The sequence below is a fragment of the Hirundo rustica genome, chromosome 2 (genome assembly GCF_015227805.2).
Source record: "Hirundo rustica isolate bHirRus1 chromosome 2, bHirRus1.pri.v3, whole genome shotgun sequence".
Taxonomy (NCBI): domain Eukaryota; kingdom Metazoa; phylum Chordata; class Aves; order Passeriformes; family Hirundinidae; genus Hirundo; species Hirundo rustica.
The window spans coordinates 118718500-118736993 of NC_053451.1; the positions used below are offsets into that span (position 1 = coordinate 118718500).

The window sequence follows — 18494 nt, forward strand, 5'->3', positions numbered from 1 at the left end:
CCGCGGCGGAGGCGTGGCCTCGAGGGGGACGTGACCAATGTCCACTGGGATGGGGCGTGGCCGTCCGGGGCGGGGATCCGTATGCAAATGAAAGCGCAGGGTCTGCGTAGGGCGCGCGGGGCACGATGGGAGATGGAGTCTTGGGGAAGGCGGCGGTCCCTGGGGTCCCCGTCCCCTGGGGTCCCCCTCCCCGCCCCGGGGCGGCATTGGGTGCACCGGGCCCGGGGTTCCCATCGTTCCAGATACCGCCGCCGCCGGGCTCCGCGGTGCCCGCAGCCCCCCGAGCCTCGCGCGGTGCCTACCCCACGTCCCGCTCGGAGGTGCCCGCGGTGCCTCCGTGCCGGCGGGCCAGGAGCGCTGGGAGCAGCGGCGCGGTTGGCACAGGGTCAGTTTATTGTCACCGTAGCCGGGGAGCAGCGCGGGGAGACCCCGGGCTGAGCTGGGCTGGGGGTGCCTCGACCTCCCTCAGCCTCCGACCTGCCCAGCCCCAAGGCTCCTCCCGCCCGCCCCTCGCCCCCACCCAGCCGGGGCTCGGGGACCGAGCTGGGATGGTGGGCAAGGCTGTCCCGGGAGGGCGGGAGGCTGTGGGAGCACGGGACGAGGAGCACGAGGGTGCTTGCAGGGCAGGGGTTCATGCTCGGGGGGTCCTGTTGGGGGTGCCAGCTCGGGGAGCGGCCCTGGCAGTGGCATTAGGGGGTCTAAGGGGGTCTAGCTCAGGGGTCCCAGGCTGCTGAGGATGGTGTAGCTGAACTTGCAGAGAAAGGTGCTGGCCGTGGGGAGCTCATGGGGGTCCTGCTCACCCGGGCCCCAGGCACCAGTGTTGGAGGGCTCAGGGGAGTTCCAGCTTGGGGTTGCCGGCTCAGGGGGGTCCCAGGCTGCTGACGGTGGTGTAGCTGAACTTGGAGAGCGAGGCACTGGCCATGGGGGGCTCGTCCTCGGGCGGGCGGCGGGAGCAGGTGCGGCGGCACCCCCAGCCCGCGCAGGTGGCCCCAAAGGCCTTGCGGAAGCGGCGGTTCATGAAGCAGTAGATGAGGGGGTTGGCGCAGGCCGAGGTGTAGGAGAGCAGGTGGATGAAGGCGATGGGGGTCCCCGAGAGTGCCTGCTGGGCTGCCCGCGGGGAGAAGGCACGCCAGGTGTTGGCGGCGAAGATGGGCAGCCAGCAGAGGAAGAACATGGCCACGATGACCACCAGCATGCGGATCACGCGCCGCTTGGCCGCCAGCTGGGCCCCCGAGCTGTTGATGCGTGCCCGGTCTTGCTGTGCGGCCGCCCCCAGCGCCCGCAGCTCCAATGCTGCACCCGGACGTGACAGCTGCAGGTAGCACCCGTCACCTTCATCGCAGGTGGGCACCGGGTCGCCCCCAATGCCACGCTGGGCTGTGGAGTGAGGAGGCACGGTCACGGCTGTGGCACTGTAGGGACACGCTGCACTCCAGCACCATGGGAGCATCCTCTAGGAGGATGGGATGGGGTGCAGGGGACATGGAAATGGCCATGACACCGTGGGGACATGCTGCACCCCAAGGCTACAAGGAGGTCCCCAGGAAAGCGGGGTATCCCTGAGGAACGCACCGCTGTGGGGAGCAGGAGTGAGGGCTCAGCCCTGCCCCTCCTCCTGGGGTGGGCGCTCTGCCCACACAGGAGTCACGTCAAGCTTCACCCCCGCCCCGTCCCCTCACCTGCCACCTCCCTCTTGATGTCCAGCTCGAAGCGGATGCCCCGGTAGAGCTCGCGGGAGATGAGCCCGTACGCCACCGTCATCACCACGCCTGGGATGAAGAAGAGGACGAGGAGCAGCAGGACGTACCTGGGACAGGCGGCCCCCGTCACTTGGCATCCCCTCGCCCGCGCGCGGGCCCTCCCTCCCCAGGACTCACCAGACCTGCCGGACGCGCTCGCTGGGCCAGTGGTGCGTGCACTGCGCGGGGGGCGGGCGGGGGGCGGCGGGGCGCGTGGTGCTGTACACGGCGTAGGGCAGCATCAGCAGCGCCGCCAGGGCCCAGGTGCCCGCGATGACGCGGCAGGCGTGGGACCGCGTCTGCCAGGCGCGCGACTGCAGCGGGTTGCAGATGGCACTGTAGCGCTCGATGGCGATGGCCACCAGGCTGAAGGTGGACACGGCCACCGAGACCCCTGCGGGTCACAGGGGGTGTCAGTGGGCCTGGCGTGACGCTGCAGGCCCCCACCTCCTCCAGCAGCCCCCCACTGCAGTCTTTGGACCCATGAGATAGGGGCATATAGATATATATCATGTACCCATGAGACAGGGGTGTATATACATGTATACCATGGACCCATGAGGCAGGGGGTGGATATTCATATATACCATAGATGCATGAGATATGGGGTATATATACATATATACCGTGGACCCATGAGATAGGAGTGTATATACATCTATACCATGGACCCCATGAGGCAGGGGGTATATATACATATATACCATAGATGCATGAGATATGGGATATATACATATATACCATGTACCCACGAGATATGGGGTATATACATGCATACTATGTACCCCACGAGATGGGGGGTATATATACATATATGTCATGTACCCATGAGATAGGGGTGTATATACATGTATACCATGTACCCATGAGATATGGGGTATATACATATATACCATAGACCCATGAGATAGGGGATATATACATACATACCTTGAAACCATGAGGCAGGGCGTATATACATATGTACCGCGGACTCATGAGGCAGGGACAAACCCCCCCACATATCCACATGGTAGGGATGAGCCCCCTCCCTGTGCCCCCACGTACTAACAAGGTAGGGATGAGGCCACCCCGCTGTGCCCCACCCTTCCCGTGAGGTAGGGACAAGCCCCCACTGTGCCCCACCCTACCCATGAGGTAGGCGACGAGCTTGCAGACGACGTCGCCGAAGATGAAGGCGCCCATGAGGCCGTGCAGCAGGGTGAAGGGCATGCAGCACAGTGCCAGGAGCAGGTCACTCAGTGCCAGGGACAGCAGGAAGCAGTTGGTGACGGTGCGCAATCGCCGGTTCAGTGCCAGCACAGCCACCACCAGCGCATTGCCCCCAACGCTCAGCACGAAGATCAGCACGTACAGCACCACACGCACTGCCACGTCCAGCTCTGTGGGCGGCAGGGCACCGGCGCTGCATTGGGACCCCAGAGGCACCCCAGAGGCACCCAGGTGGCACCCTAGACGCACTCTGAAAGCACTCCCAAGGCCACCATGGAGATGCTCCCATGGCACCCCACGGGTAGCCCGGTGGCCCCCCAGACACACTCTGAAGGCACCCCAAAGGCACCCCAGTACAGGCCCAGGCACTGGGGCACCGGGGCTCCGGTGTCACCGGCACGGGCTCGGTGGGGACCCGTTAGATGAGCCCATCATTTCCCCCCGTGTGGCATCTGCCGGGATTTGGGGCGAGCCCCAGGCCCCTCGGCTCAGTTCTGTGAGGCCGAGGAACCCTTATCCAGGTGGGTGCCCCCACCCTGCCCACCCTCCGCCTCGGTGCTGAGCCGCGGCTGCCCCGGCGGCGCGGGGACCGGGGACGTCCAGCCCAGAGAGCGGAGCGACAACCTGGAGTAGGGGCCTCAGCCTGGGGGTGGGATGGGGTTAGGGGTCTTGGCTCTGGCGGTGGGGTGGGATGGGAGCGTCCCAGTCGAGGGTCCAGTTGGAGGTCCCGGCCCCGGCAGCGGGGCAGGGGTGCGGAGCGGGCGGTGTCTGTGTCCGTCGGAGTCCCCTCCGCCCTCCCGCTGCCACCGGCACAGCCCGGCGCGCTCCCCCAGGCAGCGCCGAGATCCGCATCGGGACCGCCGGGCAGTGCCGCGACCACCGAGCCCCCGCCCGGGGCGCGGGGACCGGGGACGATGGGTGCGATGAGGGGCACGGCGGGGACCGGAGGCGGCACCGGTCTCAGGGACCGGGAGAACCGGAGCGCGGGGCGGCGGGCGCCGGGGTGGCACGGCGGGACGAAAGCCGGGTGCCGGCGTGCCGGGGAGCGCAGGGCCGGGCACGAAGCGGGGAAACCGTTCCCGGGTCCATCCCGCTCCTTCCCACCCCGCTCTCACCTCTGGGCGCCGGGGGCCCGCGGAGGCCCCTGCGGAGGAGGTCGCAGACCGAGCCGTTGGTCCCGTTGCCGGTGCCGGGTCCGTTGCCGGTGCCGTTCCCGGAGCGGCAGATCATCTGCTGCAGCGATTCGTTGAGGGGCCGGGGGTCCATGGCGGGGACCCCCCCGCCTCCCCCCGCCCCCTCCTCCGGCAGGAGGCACCGGGAAGGATCGGGCACCGGGAGGCTCCGGGAGAGACGAGGCTCCGAGCCGCTCCGAGCCGCCGGTGGATAAGCGGGGGCGGCGCCCGGCGCGGGGCGGGCACCGGGCGGGGGGCGGCGGCGGCGGCGGGGGGAGCCCGGGGGGTGCTGGGGGGCGCGGGGAAGGCGGTGACGGAGGGGGGACGGGCGGAGCCACGGAGAGCAGCGGGAGCGGGGCTCGGGGAGCACGGGGCTGCAGCCGGAGTCCTGGGCGGCTCGGGCAGCTTGGATGGGCTCGCCGGGAGTGCTCTTGAGGCACCGGGCGACGGCGACTGCCGCCACCGCGGTGTCTGTCACCGTGTCGCTGCGGCTGCCCCGGGACGGCCCGGCGGAGCCGGGGGTCCCGAGCTGCTCACGGCTCCGAAACTCCATGACCCCGACCCGTCCCCGCCCCGGCTCCTTCCCCGTCCCGGTCCCCGTCCCGCGGCAGCCGCTGTCGGAGTCACCCGACAACAGCGGTCTCTGCCCTGTCCCCTCCCGGTCACCCCTCAGCACCGCGGAACTAATCCCGCGGCTCCCCCACCCCTCGTGGGACCCCGAGCCCCCGAGGCCCCGAGAGATGCGCCCCTCTGGAGCTCTGTGACCCAGAGGGACGCTGTGCCCTGGGGAGAGCCTGTGCCCCGCTGGGACCATGCGTGCCACCGGGACCTCGTACCCCGATCTGCCTCTGTGCCCTGAGGGGACCTCGCACCGTGGGGGCACCTTGTGCCTTGAGGGGAGCCTCTGCCCCCCTGGGACCATAGGTGCCACTAGGACCTCGTGCCCCAACGTGGCCCTGTGCCCTGCGGGGACCCTGTGCCATGGGGGTGCCACGTGCTTTGGGAGGACCTTGCCCCCTATGGGGACTCTGTGCTCTGTGAAGACCCTGTGCCTTAGAGGGGTCCTGCACCCCGGCGGGACCCCGGCCTCCTGCAGACCCTGGTTCCCGGGCAGGACCCTGTGCCCCGGGGTCACCCCGCACCGTGGAGGGACCCCCTTCCCTGAGGGGACCATACGGCCTGAGGACACCTTGGTGTGCCTGGGTTGAACGCCGCACTCTGGGGGGGCCCCGTCCCTCAGCAGGACCCTGTGTCCTGTCAGGCCGCTGCGGTGAGGCCGTTCCTGCCGCCCCCTCTCTCCACACCGCTCTGTCCCGTCGCTGCTGCCGCAGGAGTGCCCGTCCCTCGAGGCGCTGGACGCGCAGGGCCATGCGCAGGGCGCCGGCCTCCAGCTGCGCCAGCAGTCGGGCTGCCTGCGTCTGGAGCCCCTCCAGGGCCACCTCCAGCCCCTGCAGGCGCCGCTCCGCCTCGGCCTCGGCCGCCAGCGCCGCCGCCTCCGCTCCGGTGTTGAGCTGGCCCATGCGCAGCAGCAGCTCCCGGCCCTTGGCCTCCATGGCGGCACGGGCGCAGGGGAACTCGGCCAGCACCTCCGCCAGGTCCTCCTTGCCCAGGCAGAATAGGTCCGAGTACCCGATGCTCAGGATGTTGGCCGTGCGCCGGTTCCCTGCCGCGTTGCCTGTGGGGCGGGGGGCCGTGAGCCCACGGGGACGCGAGCCCAAGGCGGCCGTGGGGCAGCACCAGGGCGCGGAGCGGAGCCCACCCTTGATGTTGATGAGGCTGATCTCCCCGAAGTAGAGCCCCTCGCCCAACACGGCCAGCCGCGTGACACCGTCCTCGGCCACCACGGCCAGGCGGCCCTCGCGGATGAAGTACATCTCGCGGCCCACGTCCCCGCGCCGGCACACGAACTCGCCGGGGCCGAAGACCTGCGGTCGCAGGCGCAGCACCAGCTGCCGCAGCACGCCCTGCTCCCAGCTGCGGAACAGCCCGACGCGCCGCAGGGCCGCCATGTGCACGCCGGCGGCCACCTCGGCCCGCAGCCCCCGCGGCAGGTGCCGCAGCGCGTCCCGCTCGGCCGGCAGCTTGCGCTGCGCCCGCAGGTGCCGGTGCCAGCGCTCCACGCGCCCCTGCAGCCGCCCGCCCACGCCCCGCGCCCGCAGGTACCGCCGCACCGGGCCCGCGTCGGGGTAGAAGGCGGAGGCGGCCGTGCTGAGGTCGACGATGACGGTGCTGATGCTGCCGGTGATGGTGGCAAAGCCCAGCACGGCCAGGAGGAAGCCGGCGGTGAGGAAGAGGAACTCCTCCTCGCGCTGCGGCGTCGGCGTGTCGCCCACCGTGGCCAGGACCAGCGTGGAGAAGTAGAAGCTGTGCAGGTAGCGGCGCAGCGGTCGGGGGAAGCTGGGGCAGACCCAGGGGTCGTCGCCCAGCCCCAGGCGAGCCGACAGCGCGAAGTAGAGGCAGCCGTGCCAGTGGATGCCCAGCAGCAGGTACAGCATCAGCTTGGCCACGCGGAACGCGTTGGGCCATCCCGTGCGTGTCTCGCGCCGGTCAAAGGCCTCGAAGAGTCGCGGCGCCCGTAGGCAGCGGTTGGCACGTGCCGCCGGCACCCCTGGGACCCTTGGGACCCCTGGGAGCAGACAGAGCAGCTCGGTGGGCAGCACAGCCGCCACGTCCCAGGGAAAGGTCCAGGAGCACAGATAGCGCCGCCGCGTCCGGCCGACGTCCCGCACCAGGATCCCGTCCTCTAGGAAACCTGGGTGGGCAGCCAGGGAACCATGGCACTGCAGGCAGCCAGGGCCGAGGGGCACGGGCTGCTCAGGACCTCCCTGTGATGGGAGAGGGCTCACAGTGGAGAGCGGGTGTGTGCCCAGTGCGGGGCACAGGGAGGACCCGGGGGACAGGAACCCTGGATGGGCACCCCATGGGATGTCATTGGTGGTTCCCTGGGCTGCCATGGGGCTGAGGGGGGGAGTGGTGGGTGCTGAGACTCAAGACCACCCATCCAGACATCCTCTGTGTGGGGCTGGGTGGTGGCTGTACCGTGTGTGTGTGTGTGTGTGTGTGTGTGTGTACACCTGTGTGTCTGTGAGTGTATGAACACACCTCTGAGTCTGTACATACGTGTGTCTCTGTGTGTCTGTGTGTGTCCACACCTGTGTGTCTGTGTGTCCACACCTGTGTGTGTCTGTGTCCATACCTGTGTGTCCGTGTGTGTCTGTGTGTCTGTACCTGTGTGTCTGCATGTCCGTACCTGTGTGGCAGTGCACGGCGATGTCCAGCAGGTACAGGGCATCGCTGAGCCTGTCCAGGGCCTGCCACAGCCCCGTGTGTGCCTCCTGCACCTCGGGGAAGCAGCACCTGGGGTACAAGTGGCATCACGAGGCATTGCTGGGATGGGGCCAGGACATGCCACACCCACACCCCCACCCGACCCTACCGCCGGGCACCTGAGGATGAGGACGACCCAGTTGTAAAGGATGGGCAGCACCATGAGGCTGATCCACCTGTAGTGCCAGTCCCCGGCGGGGTCCAGGGTCCAGTTCCGGGGGGTGGCAGTGCGGCTGGGGGGCGCATAGGGACCCGGGGTCACTCCAGCCCCACATTTGGGCTGCCGGTGGCTCTAAGGCTCAGCCAGCCCCCCCGGCACCTGTGGGGCTGAGGAAGCCCCTGCAGTGCCCCTACCCCCGACCCCCGGAGGCGGCCGTGCTCTGCTCACCCCATGCCGTGTCCGGTGCCGGTTCTGGCTGTGGCCGTGGGTCCAGAGGTGCTGCAGGGCTGGAGCCGAGCCCAGCGGCGGGACAGGAGGGACCCGAGGGTCCGCATCCCTCACAGCGGGGATCCTGCGCGTCCCCGCTAGCCGGGGGTCCCGTGCTCCTGAGCACCTGGCAGGTGCTGCCGCCTGCCCCGGTGCCAGGCGTGGATCCTCTAGGGGACACTCCTGCGACACTGGGCGTGTCCTGGCAACGTGCGGTCCCCAGGCAGCCACCGGCCCCTGGGACACCTGGGCTGCGGCAGCCGCTGTGCCGGGTGCACCGGGCACGCTGGGGCACGGAACCTGGCCAGGTGTGCAGGGGCCCAGGTTAATCTCAGTAACCACAGACGGTGCCAGGCAGCGCCAGCGCCCCGTGCAGAGGCGGTGGCGGTTCCCGGTACCGGCTCCACCTGCCAGAGCCGTGCTGGGTACGGGGTTACCTGGCACAGCGGCACCCAGTACAAGGTTATCTGGCACAAGGGTGCCCAGAGCCGGGGAAGGCCCGTTTCTAGGGTGCTCGGGAGACGGGTTTTGGGGGGTCCCGGCACCGGGGAGCCCGATTCCGAGGTGCTCAGTTCCAGAAAATGCAGTGTGCAGGAGTTATCCTGTGCAGGGGGTCCTAGTACCAGGTTACCCGGTACTGGGGTGCACAGTTCGGGGTGTCCCAGTACAGCGAGGTGGCCCGTTACGGGTGGTGCCCGTACTGGGGTTCTCAGTGCCGAGATTCCCAGCACCTGGGTAGCGGGTTACCGGTGACGGGCTCAGAGAGGTTCCCGGTTTCTGGGGATGCCCCGCTCCAGGGGGTGCTCGTACAGAGTACGGGGTGCCGGGGTGTTCCGGTGCCGGTGTGACCCGCTGCCGGCGTGACCCAATTCCGGGGTGTCCCGGTGCCGGTGTGACCCAGTTCCGGGGTGTCCCGGTGCCGGTGTGACCCGCTGCCGGTGTGACCCAGTTCCGGGGTGTCCCGGTGCCGGTGTGACCCAGTTCCGGGGTGTCCCGGTGCCGGCGTGTCCCGGTACCGTATGTCCCTGCTCCCGACTCCCGGTTCCCACGCGCTCCGGCCCCGCCCCACTCACGGTACAGCCAATGAGCTCTCGGGCTTTCCCGGGGGGCCCCGCCCATCGAGGCGTGTAGGCGTGTCCCGGGCCGCGGTGGGCGTGTCCAGCGCGCGCGGTGCGTCGGGCGCGGCGGGAAGATGGCGTCGGGAGCGCGGGGCCCGTGGCGGGGGCGGGCGGTGAGCGGCGGCACCGGCGCGGACCGGGAGGGGCCGGGGGGCGCCGGAACACCGGGAATGGGGACGCCGGGAGCGGGGCACGCGGGGAGCGGGGCGAGCCTCGGGGCGGGTCCAGCCGCCCTTCTGCCGCCGTGCCGGGGTGTCCGGGCCGCCGCCCGCCCTTGGCCGCGCGGGGCCGGAGGGACCGGACCGGCCCGGGCGGTGTCGAGGGTGAGGGGGCCGCGGCGGGGACGGGCCCGAGCGGGCCGCAGTGTCGCGGGGCGAGGGGCCCAGTCCCGCTGAGGCCCGCGGGGTCCCGGGGGGTTCCCGGCCCCGCGCCCGACGCCTCCTGTGCCCTCCGCAGGTGCGGCGCTGACGGGACGGGACCGCCGCGACCTTGACCCAGGTAGGCGGCCCGGCCCCGGGGCATCGCAGGGTCCCGGTTACGCGTGACCCCGGAGGCTGAGGGCGTCCCGGTCCCGGTGTCTCCACGGCTCCGGGAGCGTGAGCAGCACCGTCCGCGGGCTGGGGGACCGCGCCCGGGGCTGTGACAGCCCCGCTCCTCACCCGGACCACTGGCGTATACCGGCCAGCCCCCTGACCACCCCTCGGTGACCCCCCGCTCCGTTTCCTGGGTGCATCGGAGGGGCCGGTGCTCATCAGCCGCATCCTCCTGGCCCCGGGTGCCGTCCTCTGCCCATGGTGGCTGTGCCCCGGTGTCCCTGTCCCTGCCCTGGTGGCCCCTGGCTGTCATCCTGTGCCCTCGGTGTCCCTGCCTGCAGTGTCTCTTTCGCTGGCCTGGTGGCACCTGATTACCCCCCAGTGCTGTGGCTGCTTGCTGCCCGGGCAGAGGCTGCTCCCCTACCGCAGCCCATCCCGGTGCCACTGGTGGGGTGCCACGGCCCGGTGCTGTGCCCCAGGGGCTGGGTTCTTTGGCATGTGGCGGGCACAGCCCGGCTGGGGTGAGAGGCCATTGATACCAGGACAGAGGTGGTGACAGCTGGTGTCCCTGTCCCAGAGCATGGCTCTGACTGCGTGTCACATAGGTCCCTGCACTAGGGACACCCCGGTGTGCCACACCGTGGCCTTTGCCTCAGTGTTCCTGCTGAGGTCCCAGAGCTGGCACTGCCCCAGCATTTGATGGGTCTAACTTTAGCAGCCACATGAGCGCTGGCTGTGGGTGGGATGGGCTGTGCCAGGTATAAATAGACAGGCCCTGCCTGTGCTGTGTCCCACTGCCCCAGCTTCAGCCACTTTCCATTCCGGCCCCTGTGGTTTGGGGTGTCTTTAATGGCACTTTCACTTCCCCAAGCCCCATTCAAAGCCATTGCCCTTCCCATGTGCTGGTGGGGGACTGGGCGGCCCCTGCGGTGTCTCTTTGTCCCCAGGCACACGGGTGCTGCCGGCTCTGGGGCCTCTTAGTGCTCAGTCCTGTGCTGGCGCCTGCAGAGGCAGCGGTGGTGCTAGGGCACACGGCCCTATAAATATCCTGTCAGCGCTGCTGCGCTGCACCGGCCGTGGGTGCTGCTGAGCACGGGGGTGGGCAGCTGTCCCAGCTGTCCCGCTATCCCTGCGGGCTGCCGGGTACTCCCCACACCCATGCTGGGCTGGTTCCCGGTTTAAAGTCCAGTACTGGGTGTGAGCAGGGCTGGAATCCAGAGTCCTCCAGCCACCACTGCTCCAGCACGCTTGCCCGGCCCAGTTCCCGCTGCTCTGTCTCTCCTGCCTGCCCTTCCTCTCGATTGCCTTCCTTTCCTTCTGACTTTCTTCCCTCCTGCTTTCCCTTCTGCCTCGCTCCCCGCTGCTGGACGCGAGGTTGGGCCGGGGGTCTCTGACGGCCCCTCTCCCTGCAGCCCGGCCGCTGGCAGCAGCATGGAGGAAGGACCCCGGCGTCCCGCCCGCTCCGCTGTGCCCCCGCGGTGGTGCCAGGCTCCATCCAGGCTGGCTGGGGTGCCCCGGTGCTGTCCGTGACCCAGTGCCCATGGAGAGGATGAGCTGGCTGAGCAAGCTGACCCCACGGGCGGGCGGGCAGCGAGCCCCCCGCAGCGCCAGCCTGCAGCCCCCCGTCACCGCCGACCCCGAGACCTGCCTCATGGTCTTCAAGAACCACTGGGCACAGGTGAGCGGGGTGGGGCGCGGTGAGGCTCCCCCAGGCCTCCAGCCCCCAGCCCCCAGTGCCAAGCCCCCTCCCACAGGTGCTGCGGATCCTGGAGCGGCGCGGGAGCAAACCGGCCCCCGATGACCTCAGCGCCGTCCGCAACAACACCTACCAGATGCTGAACCTGCTGGCTGAGGACCGGCCCTGGGGGGACGGGGACAAGGACAGGTCACAGGGGGACGGGGACATGGCCTGTGGGCCCATCTTGGAGTTTGTGGCTGCTGAGAACCTGCTGGAGAGGCTCCTGTGCTGGCATCTGCAGGGCGACTTTACCGAGGAGAGGAAGGTCTGAGTGAGGGGAGCAGAGGGGTCTGCAACGGTGGGGGTTTGTGGGGGTGTTGGGACAGGCTGGATCCAAGGGGTGAAGGCGGTGGGTCGAGGGTCAGCCAGGCCAAGGGTAGGGTGCTGCCCTAGGGCACGTTCAGGTTGGATTGGGGTTGAGACCGCTCGAGCCATCCTGAAATCTCTGTGATGCTGGAGGAAACTCCTCATGGGGAGAGCTGTCCAGCTTTGTCAGAGATGGCCCAGGGCAGTGCTGGAATCCCCAGCCCTGGGGGAATGTCACAATCATGTGGATGTGGCGCCTGGGGACATGGTTCAGTGGGCTGGGTTGTGCTGGAGGAACAGCTGGACCGGGCGGTCTCTGTACCTCTCCCAGCCTGTCCTTGTTGCCAGGTGGAGCAGCTGAAGCTGTATGAGATGCTGATCAGCCAGGCCCGGCAGCCCCTGCTGCGGCACAAGCCGGTGCTGACGCCGCTGCTGCGCCTGCTTAGCGTCTGTGCCGAGCCCGCCTCGGCCCCGCTCGAGAACAGCCTGGTCCTGCTGCTCAACCAGCTCTGCGTCTCCGTGGCCCGCGAGCCGGCCATCCTGGAGCTCTTCTTCCACAGCCACACGGACCAGGGCCCCGCCAACCTCATCATCTTCTCGCTCCTCATCCCCTTCATCCACCACGAGGGCGCGCGGGGCCAGCAGGCGCGCGACGCGCTGCTGCTCATCATGGCCATGTCGGCCAGCAACCGCGCCGTGGCCCAGTCCATCACCGACAACTCCTACTTCTGCCCGGTACGAACCCCTGCAGCGTGCCCCTGCTCGGGGCAGCGTCCCCCTCCCTGGCCTGGGGATAGTGGGGAGCAGGGGTGGAGATTATGGGAGACTTGGGAATGATGGAAGCTGGGCGATGGAGAGCTTGCAGATGACGGAGAGCTTTGGGAGAGAAGGCTGGGAGATGATGAGGGATGATGTAAGATTCACAAGTGATGGGGGGCTCGGAGGTGACAGAGTGTCCTGGAGATGATGGAGAGCCTGGCGATGAGGGGCTTGGGGATGGTGCTCGGAGATGGTGGGAGGACATGGTGGTGGTGGGAGGCTCGGAGATGATGGAGGACCCAGCGCTGGGCTGGGGATGAGGGAGCCACCCCTGGGGTCCGTGGTGGATGCAGGGCCCAGCACAACTGCCCTGCCTGGAGTGCTAGAGTGGGGCAGGTTCCTGGGGGGCAGGTTGCTGGAGTGGGGCAGGTTCCTGGGGGGCAGGTTGCTGAAGTGGGGAAGGTTCCTGGGGGGCAGGTTCCCAGGGTCTGGGGAAGGCCGGTTGGGTGGAGCAGCCAGAGGCCCGAGGGGCTGCAGGGCAGCCGAGTACATGTGTTCCCAGGTGCTGGCCACGGGCCTGAGCGCCCTGTACTCCTCCCTGCCCCGCAAGATCGAGGTGCGAGGAGATGACTGGCACTTCCTGCGGCGGGAGGACTGGATCGGCGTCTCCTCCCTCGTTCTCTTCATGAACTCTCTTGAGTTCTGCAATGCTGTCATCCAGGTGGGGCTGAGGGGCTGGAAGGATCTGTGAGGGGCTCCCAGCCGCATAGGTGGCTGCCTGACCCCCCTGCCGCCCCTCAGGTCGCCCACCCACTGGTGCAGAAGCAGTTGGTGGATTACGTCCACAACGGGTTCCTTGTGCCTGTCATGGGGCCGGCGCTGCACAAGGTGAGGGTCCCCTGGCAGCAGGTGTGGGGTGGGGGTCTCCTGCCTGTACCTCCGCCCCTGCGGGTGGGCAGGGCCCCGTGGCGCTCGGCTCCACGCGCCCCTCCTGCAGACCTCGGTGGAGGAGATGATCGCGAGCACGGCGTACCTGGACCTGTTCCTGCGCAGCGTCAGTGAGACAGCGCTGCTGAAAACCTTCCTGCGCTTCGTGCTCCTGCACCGGCACGACAATATGACCATCCTGGACACGCTGGTGGGCCGCATCAACAGCAACTCCCGGGTGAGCCCCGTGGCCCCCCGGCCCCCCACGTCACCATCCCTATCCCCGACGTCCCCATCCTCACCTTTATCCCATCCCCGGTACCCCCATCCTTGTCCCATCCCATTCCCTTTCCCCTGTCCTGCCGTGGGCTGGGTGGCGCTGCCCCCCGCCTGCTCCGCTGCCCTCTGACGCCCCACGCTGTCCCCAGCTGTGCATGGTGTCCCTGAGCCTCTTCCGGACCCTGCTCAGCCTCAACTGCGAGGATGTGATGCTGCAGCTGGTGCTTAGGTAACAGGGGCTGGTGTGGGGTGTTGAGGGGGCCCGGGGGTCACCTGCTGCTGGCCCGCTCTGGGGGCTCCTCTGGGACGGGCCTGCGGAGGTGCTCCCGGGTGGGCACGTGCATGTGAGGCAGCCGCATTGTTTGCCGCATTTGAAGGGGCTGGGGTCCTGTGCAGCATCCCTGTGTCTGCCCTGCAGCTGCCCTGTGCCACCCTGCCCCCAGGTACCTGCTGCCCTGCAGCCACGTGATGCTGAGCCAGAAGCGGGCGGTGCGGGACCTGGACATCTACGGGAAGACAGCGGCCAAGTTCCTGTCGCTCATCCCGCGCTGCTGCCGGCCCGAGAGCCCCCCGCTGCCCCGTGACCGGGACGAGGAGCCCCCATCCCGGGCCAGGGGTATGCCACTGCCGTCCCTCAGAGCCCCTGCGCACCCCAGCTTGGAGCTGAGCCCCACCCCACTATCGCCCTGGGCCCTTGGACCACACTGAGCCCTCTCCCAGCATCCCTGCAGCCCCTCAGAGTCCCTTCACTGAGCTGTCCCATGCTGTCCCTGTGGCTCCTTAGGCCCTGTGCCCCTCCTGGCTTGATGGGGAGCCCTCTCCTGGGGTCTCCATGGCCGCTTGTAACCCGCCCCTGCTCCAACTTGTTGATGAGTCCCAGCTGTGCCGTCCCTACGGCCCCCTCATACCCTGGCCCCATCCTGTCCCATTGCTGAGCTCTGCCTCGCTGTCCCCTTGGACCCTGTCCCAGCTCAGCGCTGAGCCCCTGATGCCATTCCTGTGGCAACTCGAGCCCCATCCCCACCCCATCTTGGCACAGTCCCCCTTGCCATGCTATCCCGGCATACCTGAGCCCTGTCCTGGCACCGGGCTCCCCTGTGCCGTCCCTGCAGCCGCTGGGACGCGGTTCCCATCGCAGCTCGGTGCTGAGCCTGTCCCTCCGTCCCCTCGGCTCCGGCACGGGCCGGGTGCTGAGCCCCGATCGTTGTCCCTGCAGGCCCTGGCAGCCCCGGCGCAGACGCTCCCCCGGCGCCGAAGCCCTCCACTCCGTCCCGCCTCTCCTTCTTCATGCGCCAGGCCGGCGTGGGCCCCGCCGAGGCCGCCGCGCCCCGCTCCCCCGGGCCCCCCGCGGGCAGCCCCCCCCGGCCCGGCCCCCGCGACGAGGTGGCCGAGCTGGACAGGAACTACCTGGAATACCTGCGGGACGCGCGGCGCAGCATCGACCGCTGCGCCTGGGCCTGCCGCGTCTGGTCGGCCCCCTACGACGGCGAGGACCCCCGCGCCCCCGGCCCCGCGCCCGACCCCGACAGCCCCCCGGGGAGGCCCCCGGGGCCCCCCACGCCACGGACTAAGAAGCGGGGTCTGCCCGAGGAGGGGGCGCGGGAGGCGCCGGGGGGACCCCTCGGGGGTGACGAGCCCAGCGCCGGGGGGCCTGGCCCCGACCCTCGGGATGCGGGGACGCTGGTGAACGGGGCACACGGGACTGCCGAGCCGGGGCGGCCGGAGGGGGATGTGGTGGTGAAGAAGGTCCGTAGGAGCCCCCAGAGCGAAGGGGAGGGTGGCAGGGGTGCTCCGAACGGGGCCCCTGGGGCGCAGCCCCCTGGCTGGGAGCCTCTGCCCTCGGTGGACTCGCTGTTGGAGGAGCTGCTGGCCCGTGTGCCTGCCGAGCCCCCCGGTGCTGGCGTCTCCATCGAGACCTTCACGGAGGAGCTGCGTGAGATTGAGGCCGAGATGCAGAACGGGGCCGTGGGGGGGGCCCCAGCCACCTCCGCGGAACCCCCTGAGCCGCCCTTGTCCCACGAGGAGGAGGAGGCCTTTGCCAGCTTCGCCACGCTGCCCGAGGGCGACGCGGGCGCCGGACGGGCGCCGCCCCGGCCCCCAGACCCCCTGGCGCAGGTGGTGGCCAGCCCACCGCGGGCGGTGGGGCCGCCCCCCAGCCAGCCCTTCACAGGTGGGCACGGGGGCACAGGGAGGGGCCCAGCTCCCTACGGGGCCCTGTCTGACCTGCCCGTGTCTCCAGGTCCCTTCGTGTCGGTGCTGTTTGGGAAGCTGGAGAACATGCCCCACAACTCACTCTATGTCAACTTCCTGCTGACGGGGCTGGTGGCCCAGCTGGCCTGCTACCCCCAGCCTCTGCTCCGCTCCTTCCTGCTCAACACCAACATGGTCTTCCAGCCCAGTGTCAAGTCTCTGCTCCAGGTACGGCCCCCGGGGAACCCCTGCCGTCATGGAGTCATGGGAAGGCGTTGGAAAAGCTCAGCGAGTTTGTCCTGTGCTGCCCAGCCCACCCCTGCCCCGTGTCCCTAAGTGCCACTGGCGCGTGGCCATAACCCCCTGTGGATGCCCTGGTACTGCTGATACCCCCCCATTGCTGATGGGGTACCCTGTGCTCAAGGGAACACCCCATCTGATGGGGACTCCTGTTCCTCTGGGGACCCCTGTTCCCGAGGGGACCCCCCATCCTGCGGTCCTGCAGGTGCTGGGCTCGGTGAAGAACAAGATCGAGAGCTTTGCTGCCAGTCAAGAGGATTTCCCAGCCCTGCTCTTCAAGGCCAAGAAGTACCTGATTGCCCGGGGGCGGCTGGACTGGGCCGAGGGGCCCGGGGCTGTCCCTGCCCTGCGGCGCACTGACACCCTGGGTGAGGACATGGCCTTGGAAAGGGGCTGGGGGCTGCTGGGGGGCTGGGGATGGCACATGGGGTGGGGGGCTGCACGCTGTGTTGCGCAAGGAGCTGGGGGCTACCCTGTGTGTTGCCCAGGCTCTGGGGTCTGCATAGTGTGTTGTGTAGGGGGTGGAGGCTGCACAGGGGGCTGGGGGCTGCACAGCAGGCTGCACGCTGTGTTGTACGAGGGGCTGCTGTGCACGGTGGGCTGGGGGTTGCTTTGGGACTCTGGGTGGGCTGTGGGCTCTACGCAGGGGCTGGGGAGGGGGCCTGGGGGTGGGTGCATTGCGTGATAAGGAGGGCTGGAGACCGGCGGAGCTGAGGGCCACACAGAGGTCAGGATGCCATCCCCTGTGTGCCCACAGCTGCGAGCCGTCCCCTGGGTCAGGGCTGGGGGGCGTGCGGGGGGCTGCACCGGGGCCCGGGTGCCCCCCGTATCCCCCGGGCCCGCGCCCCTGATCCGCTCCCCTCCGCGTGCCCGCAGCCCGCAGCCGGAAGCCGTCCCTGGGGGAGCTGCTGCTGCGCCACGCCAACAGCCCGACCCGCGCGCGGCACGCGGCGCAGCTGGCGCTGCAGGGGCTGCGGGACGGGGGGCTGCACCCCCTGGGCCCCCCGGCGCGCCACGGCGAGGCCCTGCGCGTGCGCAACGCCGTCTACTGCGCCGTCATCTTCAGCGAGTTCCTCAAGGAGCTGGCCGCCATTGCCCAGGCCCACGCCGTCACCTCTCCGTTCCTCACCGAGCCCCCCGAGGAGTGACCCCCGGGCCCCCTTTCGAACCCCGGACTCGGACCTTTTTAATTTATTGGGGTGCAGCCGGGCCGAGGCCGGGCTGCTCTTTGGACGCCAGCAGCTGCCCCCTGCCTCGCGCCCCAGGGGAGCAGGGCAGGACCCTGGGGGCCCCCGGGGCTCGCAGGGCGGGGTCGTGGGGCGGGCTGGCTCTGCCCCCCTCGGCCCCATGGGCATTCCCGGTGCCCACCCGGCCGCTCTCTATGCAACCCCCGGGGTGCGGGGCTGGGGGGGCCGTGCATGGGGAGGGGATGTGTGTCCGTGCTGTGTAAAACCCTTCGGAATAAAGGGTCTGATTGAGGGCATCGCCTCCCCACATCTGTGCAGCCCTCGGGGTGTGGGGGGGCCGGCCAGGATTCTGGGGCGCTCCTGCGGGGCCCGGTGATGGCGCCGTGCTGCTGGCCCGAGACGCCCTGTGTCTGCTCCCCCAGCCCTGCGGGGCCGCCACACGCCGTGCAGTGAAGGCGAGACTGTTGGGGGACAGCAGGCAGCTCCCAGAGCAGGTGCCAGCATTGGTCCTTCCAGGTGTGGGGTGCCCTGGCCCCCTGGTGCTGCCATCACCCGTCCATCACCGGCCTGGGACACCCCCAGGACCCTGTTCATGGCCCTCACACTGAGGGTGAGAATGGAAATCGGGATGAGGATGGAGGTGGGATGGGATGAGGCTGAGGGGGATGGAACCTCAGTGGTGGTATCTCCTGGGCTGTCGGGGGTTCCAGGGGTCACTGAGCCTTCTGGGCCTTTGGAACTCCATTCTCTGTCCCAAACACCCCTTGGCTCTGTGACTTGTGGGAACAGTGACTGGAGAATGTCTGGATTTCCCATTCCAGTAGTTCACATGTTTATTCCAGTCAATGTCTTCAGAGCAGTTTTTCTCCAGCTGCACAGTGCAGATACTCTGTGGAGGAGAGGGGTGAGCTGTATTCCAATCTCTATTCCTCCCTAGCAGTGTGGAACGTCAGCCAGCCAGCAAAGGGACATGGGGCCACCCTCAGGCTAGAATCTGGGGGTGCTGCCTGTGTTATCTTCAGTTTTAGCCCTTGCAACCCCGCAGACGAGCCTTTTTCACAATTGTCAATCGATTTGTGACCAACTCCCACTCATCTCGACCTTTTGCCCCAGATGAGGTCATTTCTGTATCAGAAACAGTGGGGCCAGCAAAGCTAAGGTGTGCCCTGTGCTGGGCACTGCTGAGGCCAGACCTCGAATCCTGTGTCCAGTTCTGGATCCCTCAGTTCAGGAAGGACACTGAGGGGCTGGAGCATGTCCAGAGAAGGTAACAGAGCTGG

At 68.8% G+C, this 18494-nt stretch overlaps 3 protein-coding genes across 4 annotated transcripts; 1 reads left to right on the forward strand and 2 right to left on the reverse strand.

The window, feature by feature from the left end:
* Positions 1-384: 384 nt before the first annotated feature.
* Positions 385-4279, reverse strand: CCKBR (cholecystokinin B receptor). The gene is made up of 5 exons (XM_040055999.2): positions 4067-4279; positions 2870-3121; positions 1878-2133; positions 1680-1807; positions 385-1377 (listed from the first exon to the last, which is right to left on the reverse strand). Exons 1-5 carry the CDS (start codon positions 4215-4217, stop codon positions 860-862), a joined length of 1305 nt encoding a protein of 434 aa, XP_039911933.1. The 5' UTR covers positions 4218-4279; the 3' UTR covers positions 385-859.
* Positions 4280-4656: 377 nt separating this feature from the next.
* On the reverse strand, positions 4657-9517 carry CNGA4 (cyclic nucleotide gated channel subunit alpha 4). Its single transcript, XM_040055286.1, has 7 exons — positions 8956-9517; positions 8509-8608; positions 7570-7683; positions 7374-7480; positions 5883-6875; positions 5428-5798; positions 4657-4737 (listed from the first exon to the last, which is right to left on the reverse strand). The coding sequence occupies exons 1-7, from the start codon at positions 9515-9517 to the stop codon at positions 4657-4659; spliced, it is 2328 nt and encodes a 775-aa protein (XP_039911220.1).
* Positions 9061-17519, forward strand: FHIP1B (FHF complex subunit HOOK interacting protein 1B). Of its 2 annotated transcripts, XM_040056871.2 has the most exons (14): positions 9061-9108; positions 9452-9493; positions 10941-11206; positions 11283-11531; positions 11921-12307; positions 12894-13052; positions 13133-13219; positions 13329-13496; positions 13687-13766; positions 13981-14153; positions 14754-15707; positions 15777-15955; positions 16233-16395; positions 16904-17518. In XM_040056871.2, the coding sequence occupies exons 3-14, from the start codon at positions 11069-11071 to the stop codon at positions 17173-17175; spliced, it is 3009 nt and encodes a 1002-aa protein (XP_039912805.1). In that variant the 5' UTR covers positions 9061-9108; positions 9452-9493; positions 10941-11068; the 3' UTR covers positions 17176-17518. The 2 variants fall into 2 exon arrangements, with proteins under 2 accessions (XP_039912805.1, XP_039912804.1); XM_040056870.2 differs by lacking the exons at positions 9061-9108; positions 9452-9493 and having other exon boundaries at positions 10946-11206; positions 12942-13052; positions 16904-17519.
* The last annotated feature ends 975 nt before the right edge of the window (positions 17520-18494 follow it).